The 18842-nt window shown below is 53.5% G+C and overlaps 1 protein-coding gene and 1 long non-coding RNA gene across 2 annotated transcripts in view; both read left to right on the top strand.

Annotated features, from left to right (window-relative positions):
* Nucleotides 1-8353: 8353 nt before the first annotated feature.
* On the top strand, nucleotides 8354-10925 carry LOC311527199. Its single transcript, XR_014713275.1, has 3 exons — nucleotides 8354-8443; nucleotides 9022-9074; nucleotides 9542-10925. It is a non-coding gene; the product is annotated as an uncharacterized lncRNA (long non-coding RNA).
* Nucleotides 10926-16918: 5993 nt separating this feature from the next.
* Nucleotides 16919-18842, top strand: part of LLGL1 (LLGL scribble cell polarity complex component 1) — a 72614-nt gene continuing 70690 nt past the window's right edge. Inside the window, exon 1 of the mRNA XM_084641522.1 lies at nucleotides 16919-17135. Within this exon, the coding sequence (XP_084497648.1) occupies nucleotides 17055-17135 (81 nt within the window). The 5' untranslated portion in view covers nucleotides 16919-17054. The remainder of the gene's footprint in view (nucleotides 17136-18842) is intronic.

Below are 18842 nucleotides of genomic sequence, written 5' to 3'. Positions count from 1 at the left end.
TTTTCACCCAGAGATCTCAAAGCACTTTAGAAAGGGGTGGAATATCATCAGCGGGGGGAAACTGAGGCAGAGAGGAATGAAGTGACTTGCACTGCGAGTCAGGGCAGAGCTGGGAAAAGAGCCCCAGAGTCCTGTCGCCCAGTCCCATGATAAATGGCTAGACCACAAACGACTGCCTCAAATCCTTGTAGCATTAACTGGGATGGAACATTCCTGGGGGCTGCCAGTTGCCCTGACACCAGGGGCTCTGTGATTCCTCTCAGCTATTTCCCCTTCTCTCACCAGGCCCCACCCCAGCCACAGCTGGTTTTTCAGCCAGTGACACAGGCTCCCTCCTGTGATGTCGTTTCTGCCCTAACCTTCCCCATCCTACCCAGGGCTGAGGGGTTCCCAGGGAAATTCCAGCTACAGCTGCTGCTTTGGCCTCCATGTGGGACTGTTCTCAGAAACTCAGAAAATATCCAGAGATCTGCTTGAGGCTGTCTTAACCTGCTCCGATCTCTCTGCTTTAGCACATCAGCGGGTTGACGGGAGTTTGGGGGACGAGAATGGATGGCTCAAGGGTTTAGAGCGCAGCTCCTGTGTCCTGGCCAAACCCTGGCCAAGATGGAGAAGACCTTGGGGCCTACCTAACTGCCCTCAGACAGGGACAGTCTCCTCCTTCACTTCGTGCCCTACACCCTGCTGTTGCACCTTTAGGAGCGATTCCTGGCTGTAGCTAGTGATGTGCAGTGCCGGCGGGCAGAGTGCAGGGGGCTGTTTGAGCCAGCGTGTGCATCTGGCTACAGGGCCTGGGCTGAGCTATTGCTTCCGGCACAAGGCCGCAGGGAGGGGCAGCAGGAGGGAGCTGTCCGAGAATGAGACCAGGTTGTTCTCTGGCTCAGTTCCCACAGCAATAGTGCGCCTGGCCGCTCACCTGGCCCATAGGAAACTCCCTGTACCATTTCTGCTCTCTAGTCAATAACCCCAAGCTGACAGGACAGGGAGAGAACCATTGCCAAAGAGCTCGCAGCTGGAGAGAGATGGGAATATCCTTCCCACTGCCAGCCACCAGCCCACATCCTGGCTGCAGGGTCAGCTGGGTATCTGGGGAAGAGCACGCCAGCCACTCGCTGGCGAGGCCTGGCACCACAGTGGTGCTTATGTCCCTGCTCCAGTCCTAGAGGGCTCTTCACACATCCCCTGATGGCGAGCGGCTGTGATTTGTCCTGCTAAAAATATTTACGAGGGACTGAGTGCTTGTGGGCCACCTCAAATCCTTCCCAGGAGCGAGGAAGCGCTTTTAAGGCCAAAGAACTAGGAAACAGAGTGCATGGCCAGGTTGAGGCAGCTGGGGCTAGACAAAGTGATCTTGATGCAGGAATCATAGAATATCAGGGTTGGAAGGGACCTCAGGAGGTCATCTAGTCCAACCCCTTGCTCAAAGCAGGACCAATCCCCAATTTTTGCCCCAGATCCCTAAATGGCCCCCTCAAGGATTGAACTCACAACCCTGGGTTTAGCAGGTCAATGCTCAAATCACTGAGTTATCCCTCCCCCCCCTAGAGTTTGACTGGGCAGTATAGAGATCTCACACGTAGAATTAAACTGGCCTGTGGATTAGCCAGATCCCTTGCCTGGCATTCTAGAAGCAGGTTCTTGATTTGGCTGCGTGCTCGGCCTTTGGCACCTGGAGAAGATTATCGCCAGACTGGAAAAGCTCAGCAGCGTGCATGGCCAGCATTTGGGTAACATGGCTGTCCCTGAGCGCTGCATAATTGCTGTGTGTCCCCACGTTGTGGCTTTACGCTGTGAAGTGGTATTTTCGATGGGTTGAAACAGGGGTGGCCAACCTGAGTGTGGGAAAGAGCCAGAATTTACCAATGGACATTGCCAAAGAGCCACAGTAATACGTCAGCTGCCCCCCATCAGCTCCCCCCGGCCCGCTCCAGGCGCCTCCCGCCCACTGGCAGCCCCACTGAGCAGCACCTCCCGCTCCCTCCCCGAACCTCCCGATCAGCTGTTTCCTGGCGTGCAGGAGGCTGAGGGGGAGGAGCGAGACCATGGCAGGCTTAGGGGAGGGGGAGGGAAGGGGTGGGGTGGGGGCAGAGCCAGGGGTTGAGCAGTGAGCGCCCCCCGGCACCTTGGAAAGTTGGTGCCTGTCGCTCCAAGCCCCAGAGTCGGTACCTGTACGAGGAACCACATAATAACTTCTGAAGAGCCGCACGTGGCTCCGGAACCACAGGCTGGCCACCCCTGGGTTGAAATATACCTCTGTAGCCAGAGAGACCCCTGCACCTCACGTATAACCCCCCGCTTGGGAATTCTGCACCCAATCTCAGGCTGTTTCAAATGAACTCTTGCTATGGATCAAAAAGAGGAAGGATGGTCTTGCGGTTAAGGCCCTGGAAGCAGAGCAGAGTTCAAATCTCAGCTCTAGAATCTGCATAGTTTTGAGATTCAGCGGCCATATAGTCTGGTTTTTAAAAGACTTCACGGATGACTGGAGAACTGGTAGGTCTGTGATATTGTGCATTTATTTCAGTTCGAGTTGGTTTGCGGACACTCTTATTTTGGATTGAAAGTGATTAAAATTAATTTACCTAAGGATGCAACTGTGTGTAGTTTTCTCACTGATCTCTCCAACTCGGAAAGAAAACAGATCAGTTAAATGGGTGCATTTGGCTAGAGGGGATGCAGTTATATCGATTTCTAAGTGTTTACATCAGTTTAGTCCATTTCAACATTTAGCAGGACAACTTGCATCATAGGGACACAATACATTTAAACTTGAACCAACAGCAACGCTTTGAAATGGATATAACTGTGTCCACAGTAGGGGTTTGCACGAATGTATCTGTTTTTATTCCCATTTCCAGGAGCTATGTGAAATTGCTGGAGACATTTCTCCATGGAGACCAGGCTTTAGGTTGGACACAAACTGCCTTGAGCTAAATCAACTTTAACCCTTTTCAGTCCAAAACAAAAGTATCCACCCACAGACTTGCCCCGAAATAACGAAATCAGGGGCAATTCACACCTTTTTGTTATTTCGGAACAAGTGTGTGTGTGTGTGTGTGTGTGTGTGTGTGTGTAAACCAGCCTAGTGATCCCCTTGTCAAATCATTAAAAAAACTGAAATGTAGATAGCCTGACAGTATCCCCTTCATCACTAGACCTTGTTTCCATGAACACAATCATCCCTGTCAGTGGTACATTCGCAGCCCCCATTCCCCTGGTATCTGAGCACCGAGAGAACCTGGATTTGTGCAGGAAATGGCCCACCTTGATTATCATACACATTGTGAAGAGAGTGGTCACTTTGGATGGGCTATTACCATCAGGAGAGTGAGTTTGTGTGGGGGGGGGGGGCGGGTGGAGGGTGAGAAAACCTGGATTTGTGCTGGAAATGGCCCAACTTGATGATCACTTTAGATAAGCTATTACCAGCAGGACAATGGGGTGGGAGGAGGTATTGTTTCATGGTCTCTGTGTGTATATAAAGTCTGCTGCAGTTTCCACGGTATGCATCCGATGAAGTGAGCTGTAGCTCACGAAAGCTCATGCTCAAATAAATGGGTTAGTCTCTAAGGTGCCACAAGTCCTCCTTTTCTTTTTGCGAATACGGACTAACACGGCTGTTACTCTGAAACCAGTCCTTGGTTAATTTCTCTTCACAACCCCATGTCAGGCAGGGCAGGGCAGGGCTGTTATCTCCACATTGGAAACCGAGGCACGGACAGTCGTGCCCAAGGTCACATAAGAAGTCTGTGGCAGAGTGAGGAACTAAGCGTGGGTGTCTGGCTAGCACTCGGATCATACCCCATGCCCATTTCCAATAGCTGGTGCTAACCATCAGGGCGTACGCAGGGGCAATCAAAACCGTCTCAGGTCAGGTGTACACTACAGGCTGGCAGGTATTATGAGCTGGGTTAAACCTTCTTATGGATTGAGTTAAAACCTCATTGAGCGTGATAGGTGTGAGCTCACCCTGCAATCAACCCCTGTAAATGTAACCCCTATTGAAGACAAAAGGTGTGTGTGAACCTGCCAGGAGCTTTCAGGCTGAGGGTTGTTTTGGGTAGGTGTGTGTGGGAGTGAACATACAGATGATAAGATCACGGACAAGAACAAAAAGAGAGGCAGTCAGAAGAAAAGCTGCAGGAAAGCCAAGCAGGAGCCTGTGCAACCCAGGAAAAAGAGAGAGAGAGAGAGAGCGCTTTTGGGTCTCGTGTTGGCTAAAGAAGCTTGGGGAGGTGTGGGGGGGAAGGCTTAGAGCTAAGAAACTGCTGCTTTTCTTTTTGTATGCAGTCAGTGTTTTTGGTGCCAGGATATTAGAGCCGGGGGAGGTAATGTCTTTTATTGGACAAGTTTCTCTCTCCCACCGACAGAAGTTGGTCCAGTAAAAGACGTTGCCCACCTTGTTTCTTCTATTTTTGATGCTGTCTGTGTTCAGAGACACAGGACTTTGTACATTCCTTGTAAATAAACAAAAGCGCATCAAAGAAAACACCCAGCTCCTGTCAATTTCTGCTCCCAGCTGGACCATCCACAGAACCCTGAACTTCTGACTAGCTGCTTTGGTCGAAATGGGGCAACACTGGCATAACTATACCAGCCAACCCCCCTAGCGGAGATGCAGCTTATACCAGCAAAAAAAGGGCTTTGGCCAGTGCAGCTGATGCCAGTTCCCTGAGCAAAATGAGCTATGCCAGCCAAAGGACTTTCATGCTGGGATAATGGCATCTGTGCTAGGGGTTGGGCCAGCATAGAAATGTCGGGGCGGGGGAATCACACCCCAAATCAACTGTTATCCTGGGCAAACTCTCTAGTGTAGGCCTGGCCTGAGAGGAACATTTCAATGAATCTGTGGAGTCAGAGGTGGATATAACTGCTAGGCCTTTTTTCAGAGTAGCAACCGTGTTAGTCTGTATCCGCAAAAAGAACAGGAGGACGTGTGGCACCTTAGAGACTAACAAATTTATTTGAGCACAAGCTTTCGTGAGCTACAGCTCATTTCATCCGATACATCCAATGAAGTGAGCTGTAGCTCACGAAAGCTTGTGCTCAAATACGTTTGTTAGTCTCTAAGGTGCCACACATCCTCCTGTTCTGTTATGCCTTTTGTTTTCTTTGCACCATGCGTTTAAATCTCCGAGACTCTGCTAGATGCAGAAACAGGTGGTTATTTCTGGGTTCCGGTCAGCGCAGACTGGGACAGAGAGGAGAGACACACACGCTGTGCTCTCGCCCACTGGCGCTTGGCGTTGGTTCTTTCTTGGTTTGCTGTCAGCCATGATTTGGCTGAGAGGATGTGTTTATCGTTTGTAGACAGAGAAAACATACCAGGCCCAAAGCTACACTTAAACACTCCCCGGCCTCAGGGAAAGCCTGTGGAAATCAGTGTCCTGCATCCTGATGGACTGGAACAATAGCTCCAGCACAGTGCAAACGTCCCTCATTTCTTTTTAATGGGGTGTTAACTTCAAAGCCCAGGGGTGACTATTTAAATGCTAAAGCTGCTGAAGCAAAACGCTCAGCTTGAGTCATTGCAATGTAATGGTAAGGGCCAGCTGTGTCTGTTTGACTGTGAGGAGCCATGTGAGCTATTCCCCCTTCAATCCCACCCTTACGCAGTCACACAGGCAGCTGGCCTGTGAATGTGTCAAGCAAAACAAGGCATGTCTTCTTGGCTTGGCTTTTTTTTTTTAATAGCTGCTTCTAACCTTTTGTGTGGCTTGACAGGTGCGTGACCCTCCACTGAGGTGCAGTTACCCGCGAATATCTATTACAGCTACACGAGCGTGTACCCCTCCCCACCCCCAGAGAGCGGGGCAGGGGGGAAGGGATCCAGCCCATCTCTGCTTCTGTTGCTAGGACATCTAGGCAACCTTTGAACAAGTGGCCCCAAATTAATGCTGTTGGGTTTAAACCAGTAGCTCTCAACCTTTCCAGACTACTTGCCCCTTTCACGAGTCTGATTTGTCTTGCGTACCCCCAAGGTTCAACTCACCTAAAACCTACTTGCTTACAAAATCAGACATAAAAAGTGTCACAGCCCACTAGTACTGAACAGGTTTCAGAGTAGCGGCCGTGTTAGTCTGTATTCGCAAAAAGAAAAGGAGGACTTGTGGCACCTTAGAGACTAGCCAATTTATTTGAGCATGAGCTTTCGTGAGCTACAGCCCACTTCATCGGATGCATACCGTGGAAACTGCATATGCATCCTGAGAAGCGCCCCCTGGTGCAGAGACGTGCACCCATCAGGCGAGGGCTACTTATTACAGTTTCAGGTTTCTGCCACTACGTTACCCATCCCCTTTCCACAGCCCGCAGCACGAAGACACAGCCCCAGCGAGGGGACGGGGACAGCGTCTTCGCAGCGGGGTGGTGGTGCGGCCTGAGCACAGCCTGCTGCTGTTTGAGCTGGGACCGAGGCCAGGGTCACCGCCAGCCAGTCATGGTGCCCGGGCAGCCCCGGCATAGGCGCCGACTTCTGCTCCCACCGGTGGGCGCTCGACCTCTGCCCCCAGCCCCTGCCCCACCCCCGTTCCATCCCCTTCCCCAAAGCCCCCTCCCTGCCCCTATTCCGACTCCTTCCCCAAATCCCCACCCCGGCCCCACCTCTTCCATGTCTCCTCCCCTGAGCCCGCCACGTTCCTGCTCTTCCCCTCCCCCCACTCCCGGAGCAGCTAAACAGCTGTTTGGCAGCGGCCGGGCGGGAAGGGAGGTGGAGGAGCGGGGACGGGGCACGCGCAGGGGAGGAGACATGGAAGAGGTGGGGCGGGGGGGAGGGGAGCTTGACTGCCGGTGGGTGCAGAGCACCCATTAATTTTTCCCTGTGGGTGCTCCAGCCCCAGAGCACCCACGGAGTCGGCGCCTATGAGCCCTGGCGCTGTTATTCTGCACCCCCGCTACCTGATCGCCACTGCTACGGTTTCAGGATCAGGATCAGCCCAAGTGCTGCTTTTATTATTTGTCTTCCGGTGGGGTGGAGAGGCCCTGCTCGGGGCGAGGGCTCTGTGGGGCTAGGCACGGTACATGTATATGATGAAACACCGCTTCTGGCCCCATAAGAACTCACCACCGGAGGAAGTAGGAAGAGGTGGTTTTGTGCCACCAGGAAACCAATGTTATTATTATTCGTTTGCGTAGTGATAACGCCAATGTGTGCCCCTGGCGTGGAACAGGCCCCCAGGGTGCCAGGCGCGGTACAAACCCAGAACAAGAAGAAGTGAGTCTCTGCCCCAACGAGCCCGCAATCGAAGTAAAGCCAGCACACTGCCAGCATTTGACTAGCGCCAGGGATCTCTCGGGGCACAAATGCACGCAGCCACAGACTACAACCCCCCCCTTTCCCCCCCCGAAGGAGCTTTCACCAAAACCTGCCTCCCGTGCAGTAGCTGTCCGGGCCCAGATCCTCAAAAGGTATTTAGGCTTTGAAATGGACGTTAGGAGCCTAAATACCTTTGAGGATCTGGGCCCGGACAGCTACTGCACGGGAGGCAGGTTTTGGTGAAAGCTCCTTCGGGGGGGGGGGGGTTGTAGTCGCACAGTGACAAGCCTGTGCGAGGTCCACAGAGGGCAATTTTCCACAGAGGCCGGCTTGGAACAGCTCCTGCTGCCCACTCTGCTTTTGGCTGACTTGGCGGAGCGGCTGCCCAGTGTGACCCCTGAATCTCTTTGGGGCACAGACGGGTTGCAGGGATCTCCTGGGGCTGGTATGTACATTTCGTTCACCAGAGAGAGGTCTCAAATAAAAACCAGTGTCGCACTGGCCTTCCATATAATCGCAAAATGCATGTCCATGGATGATGTCTGTACACTGAAAATTACATCCTTCAGGCCTGTGTGTAGGGACTGGGCACCAGCAAAGGTGAAAACCAGGTTTTCTGTCCCGACAAGAGATGTTTCTCCAGCTGAGTTAAGTATTGTATGGTTCACAGTGCGTCTCCTCTCACCAGTCTGAACTGAATGCTAATGAAGGCTTGTGAAAACTTCAAAAAGAGGAAAGTAACAGGAAAAGCAAGCAGGGTGGGGGGAGGGAGCCTATCTTGAGGTGCACATCAAAGGTGCGCTCAAGTATATTTGAGGGTGAAAGCAGACACCCTGGCATCCTTCATTGACAAAGTAAAGGACCAGTGAGTTTGCGTCATGAAAAAGGGTCTCAACCAGGCATGGCTGAAGATGCTGGAGAGAACTTGGGGTGAGCTAAGCTTTAGACAGGAGGGTAAATTATCAGAGACATTTAGTCTCCAGGAAGCATGTTATGATTTTGTTTTATATGTAACCATTGGCTTCCAATAGGTCTTGCTCCCTATCGCTTGAATCTCAGTTCTTTGATAATAAGCATGCTTGTGTCCACTATAGATAGATCTCCGTGCTGCAGTGCAAAGCAAAGTGATGAGCCGGAGTTGACTCTGACAAGCTGGTGTGTCCGATTCCTTTGGGACCAGCAGGCCTGGTAACTCTGAATTATGTCGAGTGGCTAAGGGGCTGGATGCAGCAGGGCACGCTTCGGGGACTCGGGGGTTGGCGTGGGCCTGTCGCTCCCTGGACAGAGGGAGCCAGGTCTGCGGAGGCCAGGATGGCAGGACTTGTGCTGCCAGAGGCTGGTGGAGTCAGGGAGCTGATCTACAGCAGGCACAGACAAGACCATGTCATGCCACAGGCAGGTGCCTCATAACCCTGGTCCCCTGAGCATCACACCGGAGAGGGGGGAAGGGGGGGGGGCTGCAGTAACAAACACGACATGCTAATTGCCTGTCTGCTCCTGTGTGTGGCCACTAGCTGCAGCCACAAGAGGGCAGTGTGCTCGCCACCCCCTGTCCTGTTAGCACTGGTACTCGCCCACCCAGTGAAGGCTAATCGACAAGGGGCAGGGACTTCCTCCACATTCACAGGGCCAGATCGGGATGTGGATGGGTGTTTGGCACTGGCTGCCTGCAGATTTGGAGCCAGCACTGCCACCGGTCCTGCTAGCTGGGTGGGTTTTGCAGCCAGAATGGCTCAAAGACTTTTTTTTTTTTTTTCCAATGAAAGCTCCATGCCAGATGACTTGGTGAATTTCTTGAAGTCCCAGCTCCTGAACTCTGGTGAGTATGAAAGAATGTCAGCTTGCACTGGGGGGAAAAAACCCACAAAGCTTCCAGCCTTCTGGGGGTAGAGACCGCTTGAGAAGGGGACCCCGAAAGACTCAGGCACCAGAAGGCAAAGACAATGACCCCCCAATTATTATTTTTTTTAATCTTCTCCTTCTGAAGCCAATCTCATTTGTGGGGCGGGGGCTGGCTAGGGATTTGGCGATTCTGTGGGCCGGCAGCAGGGCTCTGAAAGCAGGTTATTACAGCCGTCGGGTGTGAGCAACTGAGTGGGGCTGGGGACTCTTCAGGATGGGGAGGGAAAGGTATTCATAGCAGGGAAGCTGGACCCAAACTGTGCCTTTGTAACATGCTGAAATTTTCCTTCCTGGGATAGTTTCAAAGACTGGGGCGGGGGGATTCTTTTTTTCTCCTTTAAATGGAACAGGTTTTTGGTAACCACCCGGGCCTGATTCCTCCAGTTGCACCCAGGATCCAGCTGGCCTTGTGAGGAGATGTCAGCGTCTGAGGAAGAGGCACAGACATGTTCAACCAGTTGCCCCATAAACCTGTCTGGTGAATCATCCACTTCCGGTGCAATCACCTACGCTCTCGTTCCTATCGGATTATTCTCTTTGTGAACAGCCAGCAGCTCTGCCAGCCTGGTACCCTGATTCATGGCACTTCTCAGCGCAGCCCGGCCTTGGGAATGCAGAGAGGTTTGCACTTAGCACCCAGGGATGGAAACAGGCCGGGCCATGCTCTCTGGTGATCCCTGCAGCCCATTAGCAGGTGGTCCATGCAGATACCAGGCGGAATTCTGTCTAGTCCTCCTTGGTCAGGAGGAGGGTGAAGCTGGATGGGGGGTGGGGGTAGTCAGGACTCTGGCAAAGATGGCAGCAAAGACTCGTTACTATCCCATAGCATTATTAGTTCGATAACGCCACTGCTGTGCATGGGGCTGCACAGCCGGGGACTCAGAAGGGCTTCTGCCCTGAGGCGCTTACAGGTAAATACACTGGGCAGCCCAGCACACAAAGGCCCCATTAGGCGGCAGGGAGGGGAGGGACATACAGGACTCAGCATCTTCTGTCTCTGTGTTGGTTGTTTTGCACCTGGCACTTCAGGCTGCAGTCACCTGAGCCATCCTGATCTGTTCCCTTCTTGTGCGTGGTGGTCTGCCCTGGCCCGGTGTGGGAGCAGCAGTCAGGACGAATGGCCTCGGTTCCCAGCAACACAAGCACATGGGCCAGAATTTGTCCCCTGCCAGCACTCTGTGCCCCATGGGGAGACCTTGCCACATGCCCTTCCTGGGGTTTTTTTGGCCAGAGGAAGGCATCAAGTGAGAGCCAGGCCTGCTAAGGAGCCCTGCCAGCAGAGGCTGTCCGTGGGGTATCCTGATACAATGCATCTCCCAGCTAGCCTACACAGGCTCCCGCCCCATCCAGTGCTGTCCACTTTGAGGGCTGTGCTGGCAAGCTGGGTGTTCCCCGGTGGAGGGCAGGTGGCAGCCCCTCTGCCCCTAGGCGGACTCTCTTCTCCCTTGTGTGGCGCTTTACCTCTGTGCACCATGGGGCCGTCAGTTTGAGGAACTGGCTGTATCTCAAATCAGAAAAGCGGGTTCCCGGCAGGCTCAGCAGCGTGATTGGCGAGGGTGAGCGAGCGTGTTTCTAGGACTGGGAGCCAGCTCCCGCTATGGGTACCGTCTCTCTCGGGGCAGGGAGGGTCTGCAGAATGTGCTAGGGTTTGCAAAGATCAAGCCACGGAGGAGCAGCTTCACCAGGGATCTGCAGCCGGAGGATTCAAATCCCTGACGGAGGCATCTGAAGATGAGACCTTGTTAGGGGAACAAATTGTGCTCAGGGCTCAAGGGACAGGGTGGCAAGAATAAAAAATCTTCCTTTCTCAGCCACAAAGCGTTTCATTCTATCATGCCTTCAATTATGGGTGCGATATCGGGAGTTGGGTGGTCATGGTCCTCTTTCAAGCTGTCGAGTGTGACAGCTGCCTTCCAGGCAGGCTCAGTGATGGAACAATTAAATGCCCTTTTATTTAGTGATCGCTGAAACAATGGAAAATCACCGCCCAAGGACTAGACCATGTGGGGCAGTGGCTGGGCCATGTGGTCGAAGGGATTTCCTGGGGGTCTGATAACACATGCAGGGACAGAGGATTGATTGGATTTCAGCTCTGTGCATGTGCATGACTGAACGAAAGTGGGAGAGAGATAGAAGCAGCGCAAATGCCACGGAGGCACACAGAGAAGGCAGCAAGGAAGCCCCATGACAGCCCCATAAGCATTTGTAGCATGACCCTGAGAAAAAGCTTAAAGAAAGAGCTTGTGGGTAGAGTGCTGGCTGGGAAGAGGCTTGCAGCTGTGAGTAAATAATTGCCTCCTGCTCTTTGATTCCCACTGGGTTCAGGGAAACAGGGCTTTATGTACATTCTTTGTAAATTAACAGGGTTGCAGTAGCGAAATACCCGACTCCATCGCTATTCTCTCCTCCGAATGGCAACAACGTGCGAGATCCCGAATTCTGGCTCTCGTTAAAAGGGCTAACACTGGACGTAAGTCCCAGACTGAGATTTGGACACCCAGTTTTGGTTAGTTTGAATGGGAATTGGACAGCCAACTGCCCAAAGAAACTGTGAAAATCTACTCTCAGATCTTTCCTTCAAGCCATCCCTGACCTTCCTGGTATCTGTTTTCTAGCTGGAACGAAACCCAACCCCAAGGTCTGAATAACTGCAGAACTTTGAGGAGGTTGGGATCTGAAGCAAAATCTGAATCCAGATTTTTCAGCTAGCTCCCGTCATCTCTACAATGGAATTAATCAAAACCCTGGAGCCGAACTCCTGGGATGTTTGAATTTGTGGCTGATGTGAATTAGAACGTATGGCGAGCTGGCCTCTAGCCAGAATAGAGTGAGGAGCAATCATGAGGCAATAGACCGTCTTGTCCTTCTGGTCTATGTGCTTGTGATATGTTGTTTCATATCTCTGGCATCCTCATGTGAACAATAATCACTAATTAGGTGGTGAGGTCACGTGGGTAGGGCCCTGGGTTGAGAATCAGGAGAGCTGGATTCTATTCCTGGCCCTGCCACTGGCCTGCTGGATGACGTTGGGTGAATCACTTTGACTCTCTGTGCTTCAGTTCCCCTCCCAACCTTTGTTTGTCTTGTCAATTAGCCTGCAGGCACTTCGGGTTTCTCACTTTGGGGCTGTATACTTCCCAGCACAGTAGGAGCCTGAGCTGGGTTTGAAGGCTACTGCGATACAAACCATAATCTTTTAAATGACTTTTGGTGGCACCTCCTCCAAGTGAAACTCACGAGAGATCATAAAGAAAGCAAAGATCAATGAGTGTACCAGAGGGGGATGCTCCTACCCACACCCAGCAAATCACCCCCAAACTATGCAGTGCAATCCTGCATCCTGCTCTAACACCTCCCCAAACCAGAGTCAGTCATAACCCCATAGCCCTCTGCGGGGGAGCTACAGGTGCTCAGCACCTCTGAATGTTCGGCTGTTGGGGTCTGGCTGAGTTCCCCCAAAACTGAGGGACCTAAAACCACTAGCCACACTGGAAAATGCTGCCTTTATTCTCACCTTACAATTTCCCTTTCTTCCTAGCATTCAGCTAACTCTCTCTTCCTCACCTACTGTGGGCCACAATCATTTCTGGGCTAACTCAAACCACTGCTTTTACCCCAGGGGTGAATGTGACTCACTTATGATCATATTTAGCAGCTATAGGGGAGTTTATGTTTCCAAGTGCTGTGCAGTCATTTGCTAATTAAAGGTTTCAGAGCAGCAGCCGTGTTAGTCTGTATTCGCAAAAAGAACAGGAGGACTTGTGGCAGCTTAGAGACTAACCAATTTATTAGAGCATCAGCTTTCGTGAGCTACAGCTCACTTCATCACACGAAAGCTTATGCTCTAATAAATTGGTTAGTCTCTAAGGTGCCACAAGTCCTCCTGTTCTTTTTGCTAATTAAAGTTAATGATCCACGTTGTGACACTGGCCCTAATGGAACGACCCCAGGGACGGGAATTGGAATTGTGTAGTGCTCCGGATGCCTGAGACAGCTCCACATGCAAATGTTTCTTTTTATCCCTTTCATAAGAAAGGCCCTACTAGGACAGACCAACAATCCATCTAGCCCACTGTCCTGTCTCTGACATAGGCTAGTACCACAGCTTCAGGAGGAGTGTATAAAACAGGGTACTTTGGGGAGATCTACCCTGTCTTCCCCTCCTGGCTTCTGGTAGTCAGACATTTAGGGTCACCCTGAGCATGGGGTTATATCCCTGACCATCTCTTGGCTAATAGCCATTGATGGATCTATCCTCCATGAATTTATCAAGTTCTTTTTTGGAAACCAGTTATACTATTGTTCATCACAACATCCCATAGCAATGAGTTCTGCGGGTTAACTGTGTTTTGTGTGATGAAATACTTCTTCTTGTTTGTAAGAAACCTGCTGCCTATTAATGTAACCAGGTGACCCCTGGTTTTTGTAGTGTGGGAAAGGGTAAATAACACTTCTCTGTTCACTTTGTCCATAGCATACATGATTTTAGAGACTGCAATCAGAACCACCCCCCCTTATTTCCAGTTCAAAATAACCCAGTTCCCTAAACTTGGGGCGCAATCCTGCAAAGTGTTAACACCCCCAGCCCCCACTTTGGCCTGTGAAAACAGGCAGCATCTTGCAGGACCCATCCAGAAGCCTGCAGTTTGACACATTTAGGGTCTGATCCAAAGGGTCAATGGGTTAGTTTCAAAGGGCTTTGGATCAGGGCTTTATTCCGTGCTTTCCCCCTCAGCTTCCCACACACTTCCTGGAGAAATAGGTCTGTCAAGCTGTGCCAATTTCAGAGAGGTTTGGAACATCCAATCAAAGCAAACCCACACGAGTGAGCTTCCGCATCTCCCTTTACAACAACCAGAGCAAAACCCTGTGCGGCACGAGGCGGGTGTTGTATAAGCTGCCTTGGAATGAACCCGGAACACCGTACCAGGCTCTACCCACACTGTGTCAGCCAGCACTGGTGCAATAGCCCCAAAGGTGCAAGCAACACCACCCACCCGCTTGCTTCAGCGTGCCTTTGGGTGTATGACCTGTACTCTGCGGGCCGGTACAAATAGCACGGCACTTCTTCGGCTCAGCTCTGCACTGGTTTGCCAGCAGCGGTTTGCCAGCAGCGGTTTGCCAACCCCAAATGGTCAATAACTGTGAGTCAGGTGCACCCAAAATCCTGAAATTGGCTTTGAAGTCATGAGATTATGCAGAAGTACTAGATTTGCTGTTCTTTTTATTTGCCTGCTGCTTTTTGAGCCTGTAGGGTGCCCTGGGGGTCACATTCTGATGCTTTCTCCACAGCCGGGAGGGTGAGAAACTTTCTTTTTCTTTCAGAATGAAGGCTGAAGTCACCACATTTCCACTTGCATCCAGGAGCTGGGGCTTTAGGGAAGACAATAATTACCACGAGACTCGTGACAAAAGCCTGAGAGTTGGCAGCACGGCTTCTGCAGCATCAGAATGCCCTGCGAGGGGCTTCTTTATCAGCATGTCTCTGATGAAGGCTTCCAGCGTGCGTGAGATACTTTAAAAGCTGCCACCATGGCCCCCATTTCTAATCTGGACAGGGAGACGCCTAGAGAGGTTGGGAAAACCCAAAGGTGGTTTCGGAGCACTGTTCATGTGCTTGAAACACAGAAAGAAACTCCAGAAGTCCGGTGCTCTGTGCATTGGTCTGTACGTACGCATCGGAACCCTGTGGCCTTGAGTCAGCAAACACTTGCTTAAGGAGCAGAGGTTTAAGCATGGGCTTAAAATGCTTTGCCGAGCTTGAGCCTCTATGAAGATTAAGCTACACTCCTTCCTTTGCGCTCCCTTCTTCCGCAGCGTTTACAAGCTCAGTCAAAGCCCTGCCACCACCCATGACACAAAACCCACAAACTGCTCCGGGATAGAACCAGTGTTGGCATCTCCTGTGAGACTCAGTATAGCTGGGGTTTTGCTTAAAGCCCCAGTTCCTGGAGGTGACTGCACGAGAAGCTCAGGTTTCTAGCCCTCCGGTAAGGTCACCAACAGTCCCTTATTACAAGGCACGCCCCTTATTTTTGCAGCTCTGTACAAGATTGGGAGTTGCAAAAAGCAGCAAGAAATACCCTGCCGAATGTAGGCGAGGGCTGCTTAGTATAATAATACTGCTTATGGTGATAACTTAGCCACCGTATGAGTGCAACCCTGGCGTTTCAGAGCATAGACCAGAGGTTCTCAACAGGGAGCGGGGGGGCCGAGAGCAGGTTTCAGGGGGTCCTCCAAAATAAACCAGAAAGCAAGGCCGGCTTTCGACTCACTGGGGTCCAGGGCAGAAAGCCGAAGCCCGAGACCCTCCGTGTGGGACTGAAGCTGAAGCCCAAGCAACTTAGCTTCGTGGGGCCCCCTGTGGCTGCAAGGCTTGCAACCCCCTAACGCCGGCTCTGGCTTTTAATCTCCTGGGTAGGCAGAAAACCAGGTGTTGGGGCACAGGTGGGCCAGGGAGGTTTTATAGCATGGGGGGGAGAGGAGGCTAAGAAAGAAAAATGTTGAGAAAACCGGGCACAGACTGTCGCAGTCTTCTGCTTAGCATGCTCAGTGTAAGTGACAGAAGAGGGAGCCCTGTGTGCAGGAGCTAGGGAGGGGCTGAGGACAAGAGGCCTGAGCCTGATGGGGTTGGGGGGCTGGAGGGGCTGATGTGTTCAAGGCAAGGCCTGTTTCTGCCACGTGCCAACAGTCCAGCATGTGAGTCACTACACTGAGCTCAGTGAGATAAGGAAAGCTACATGAGCGGGATTAGGCCAGAGTAAGAGCAGCCCGACTGGGTCAGACCAAAGGTCCATCTAGCCCAGTGTCCTGTCTTCCGACAGTGGCCAGCCAGTGCCAGATGCTTCAGAGGGAAGGACCAGAACTGGGCAAATTATCAAATGATCCATCCCCTGTCACAGTGGGCCAGTCCCAGCTTTTGGCAATCAGAGGTTTAGGAGTAATCAGCGCGTGGGTCCCTGACCAATTTGGCTAATAGCCACTGATGGACCGATCTTCCATGAACGCATCTAATTCTTTTCTGAACCCACTTACACTTTTGGCCTTCACAACATCCCCTGGCAATGAGTTCCACAGGTTGACAGTGCGTTGCGGGAAGAAGGGCTTCCTTATGTTTGTTTTAAACCTGCTGCCTACTCATTTCATTGGGAGACCCCTGCGGGTTGTGTTATGTGAAGGGGTAAATACCACTTCCCGGCTCCTTTTCTCCACCCCTGAAGTGCTTTTATTTTCCCCGCACTCTTTGGGCAAGCAGAGGTTTAGGAGCAATGAGCGCGTGGGTCCCTGAACATCTGGGTCATCAGCGGTAGCTCACGAAAGCTCATGCTCAAATAAATTGGTTAGTCTCTAAGGTGCCACAAATACTCCTTTCCTTTGGGCAGCGTGGGTGTGCGGGGCGGGGATCAGAATCCACCTTCTTTACTGTCCGGCTGCCAAACCTCTTCTCCGGGCACTGGCTCAGACAGGGCTGAGAACTCACTGAGGACTCAGAGGGCAGGAGTGCCCAGCCGCCCCCCTCAGGATCGGGCCCCGCCCCGGCTGGGACTCCAAAGACTTGGCAGACCTGGGGCGGGTGGGGGAGAGAAAACTACATCTCCCAGGCACCCCCGCGCCCCGGCGCATGCTCCCAGCAGAGGCCGGACTCGCGAGCCGCTGGCCTTCGCCTCTCCCCCATTGTCTGGTTCGCTTCCCACCGGGGTCGCTGATTGGCTCGGCCGGGCGTCGCTCACCCCCCCCTCCCCACCCCCGCCTCCTCCCGAACGGCCCCTTCCCCGCAGCCCCGCCGCGTCCAGGCTGCGGGCTGGCGGCGCGGGGCCGGCCGGGTGCATGGGGCAGGCGAGCCCGCTGCCTGGCTGGCGTTGCGGGGAGCCCGGCGGCGAGCGCCCAGCCCGGCACCATGATGAAGTTTCGGTTCCGGAGGCAGGGGCACGACCCCCAGCGGGAGAAGCTCAAGCTGGATCTCTTCGCCTTCAACAAGGTGGGCGGGGGGGGCGGCGTGGGGCAGGACCCCCCCCCCCTCTCCCCACCGCCCGGCCCTTCCCGGGGGTGCCCTGAGCCGCCGTGCGGGGCCTCAGCCAGCAGCCCCCCCCGCGCCTCCATCCCCGCCTTGTTGGGGGGCGCTCGGGGGGTGGGGGGGGGCGCTGAGCCGTGGCTCGGGGGCTGCAGGGGGGTCGGGCTGGCTGGGAGCCCAGCGCATGCCGGGGCCGGGGGCTGCTTGCCCTGCGCTCCCGCGCCCTCTCCCCGGGCTGAGCCGGGCTCCGCTGGGGGGCTGCGTTTGCTTCCCCCCTCCCCCCCTCGGGGCGTCTGTCATCGCTTCTCTCCCCCTCCCCTTTGCCTGCGGGCCCCGGGTGGGGGGTGGGGTGGGGGGGGCTGGAGTTGGTTGCAAGAGTGTTTTTCTCGCAGCGCTGCGGGGCTGAGCTCGGCTGCTTGAGGCTGGCCCGGGGGCGCGACTTGCCCCCGTTTGCCTGTGTGCACCGTTGAATTTCGGGTGCGGGGCGGTACCGCGTTGGTGAGCAAAGCCGAGCCCCCCCCGCCCCCACTTGTCCACCTCTTCCGCGGGCCACCCGCCCCCCCCCCACCTCCCCTTGCAGGCGTCAGTCTCTGCATGTGCCCTGCACGCTGGCGCGGAACAATAGGGGGGTGCGGGGCGCCCGAGGCGCGCTCGGCCTCCAGCAGATTTACGGGGCCAGTTTTGCCAGCGAAACAGGCGAGCCTGGGGCGGGGAGGGCTCGGGCTCGAAACAGTTAGTTTTCAGTTACTCCTGCCCTCGGACGTGGTCTGGAAACCGGCTCAGGGGCTTTTTGCAGGGGAGGAGATGGAGCTGAAATGGAAATCAGCCCCTGAGCTTCCCTCTGGGGCAGAGGCTGCCAAGTGGCAGGGCTTTTGGCGGCGAAGCTCTGCGGCGAGTTCTCATTGCATCTCGGCAAAGGGGGCTTTAAAAATGCCGAATTCCCTCTGAGCTGTGTGCTCGCTTCCCCTTTGAAGGGGGAGAGCTGTGTCCCTTTGATTTATAGCCCGTTTCATCCTGGACTTTTGTCTCTTTATTGTGCAGGCTTAATAAGCCCGCTGGGATCTTTAAATTAACCTGGTAAGTGACGGGGGGGGGGGGGAGTGATACAGAAGAAGACCAGGGATCCCAGGAGCAGGCGGTGCTCCGTGTACTCTCCCTGAAAATTACTGACATTTTGTTCCTTCCTTTACGGCCAAACAGGACTCCGCGGTCCTTGGTCTCCTGGCCACAAACACATTTTACGAGGCAGGCAGAAGCCGCCTCTGTAGAAATGCTGTAAATGTGGCTGCACTTCCGCTTTTGCATCTCTCACTGGGTCGCTTTAGGGGCTCCTCAAGCTCCCCGATCTGGGAAGTGGAGTGTGATCCCTGCCCTGGTGCTGCACACACCTGCACTTCCGATCGGCACCGCCTCGGCACAGCTGCGTGTTCTGGGGTTTTTTTTAATGGAGATAAATAAAATCTCCCCGCTCGCTTGGGAGTCCATCCCGAACAAGAGCATCAAAGGTTGATGCTTTTTCCGTCCTGTCACTTGCACACTAAAGGAAGGGAGGTCAGTTACACTTTCTCGCTTGTTTAGCTTGGAAGCGAACGCGGCATGATCCTGCCGAAGGAGCCCTACTTGCTTTGTGCAAACATCCGTGCTCGTGGCTTGACAGGCTGTGGGATAGTTGAA

Source organism: Lepidochelys olivacea (assembly GCF_965140295.1).
Source record: "Lepidochelys olivacea isolate rLepOli2 genome assembly, chromosome: 10".
Classification (NCBI taxonomy): Eukaryota; Metazoa; Chordata; order Testudines; family Cheloniidae; genus Lepidochelys; species Lepidochelys olivacea.
This window is presented reverse-complemented; position numbering and strand designations above follow the sequence as displayed.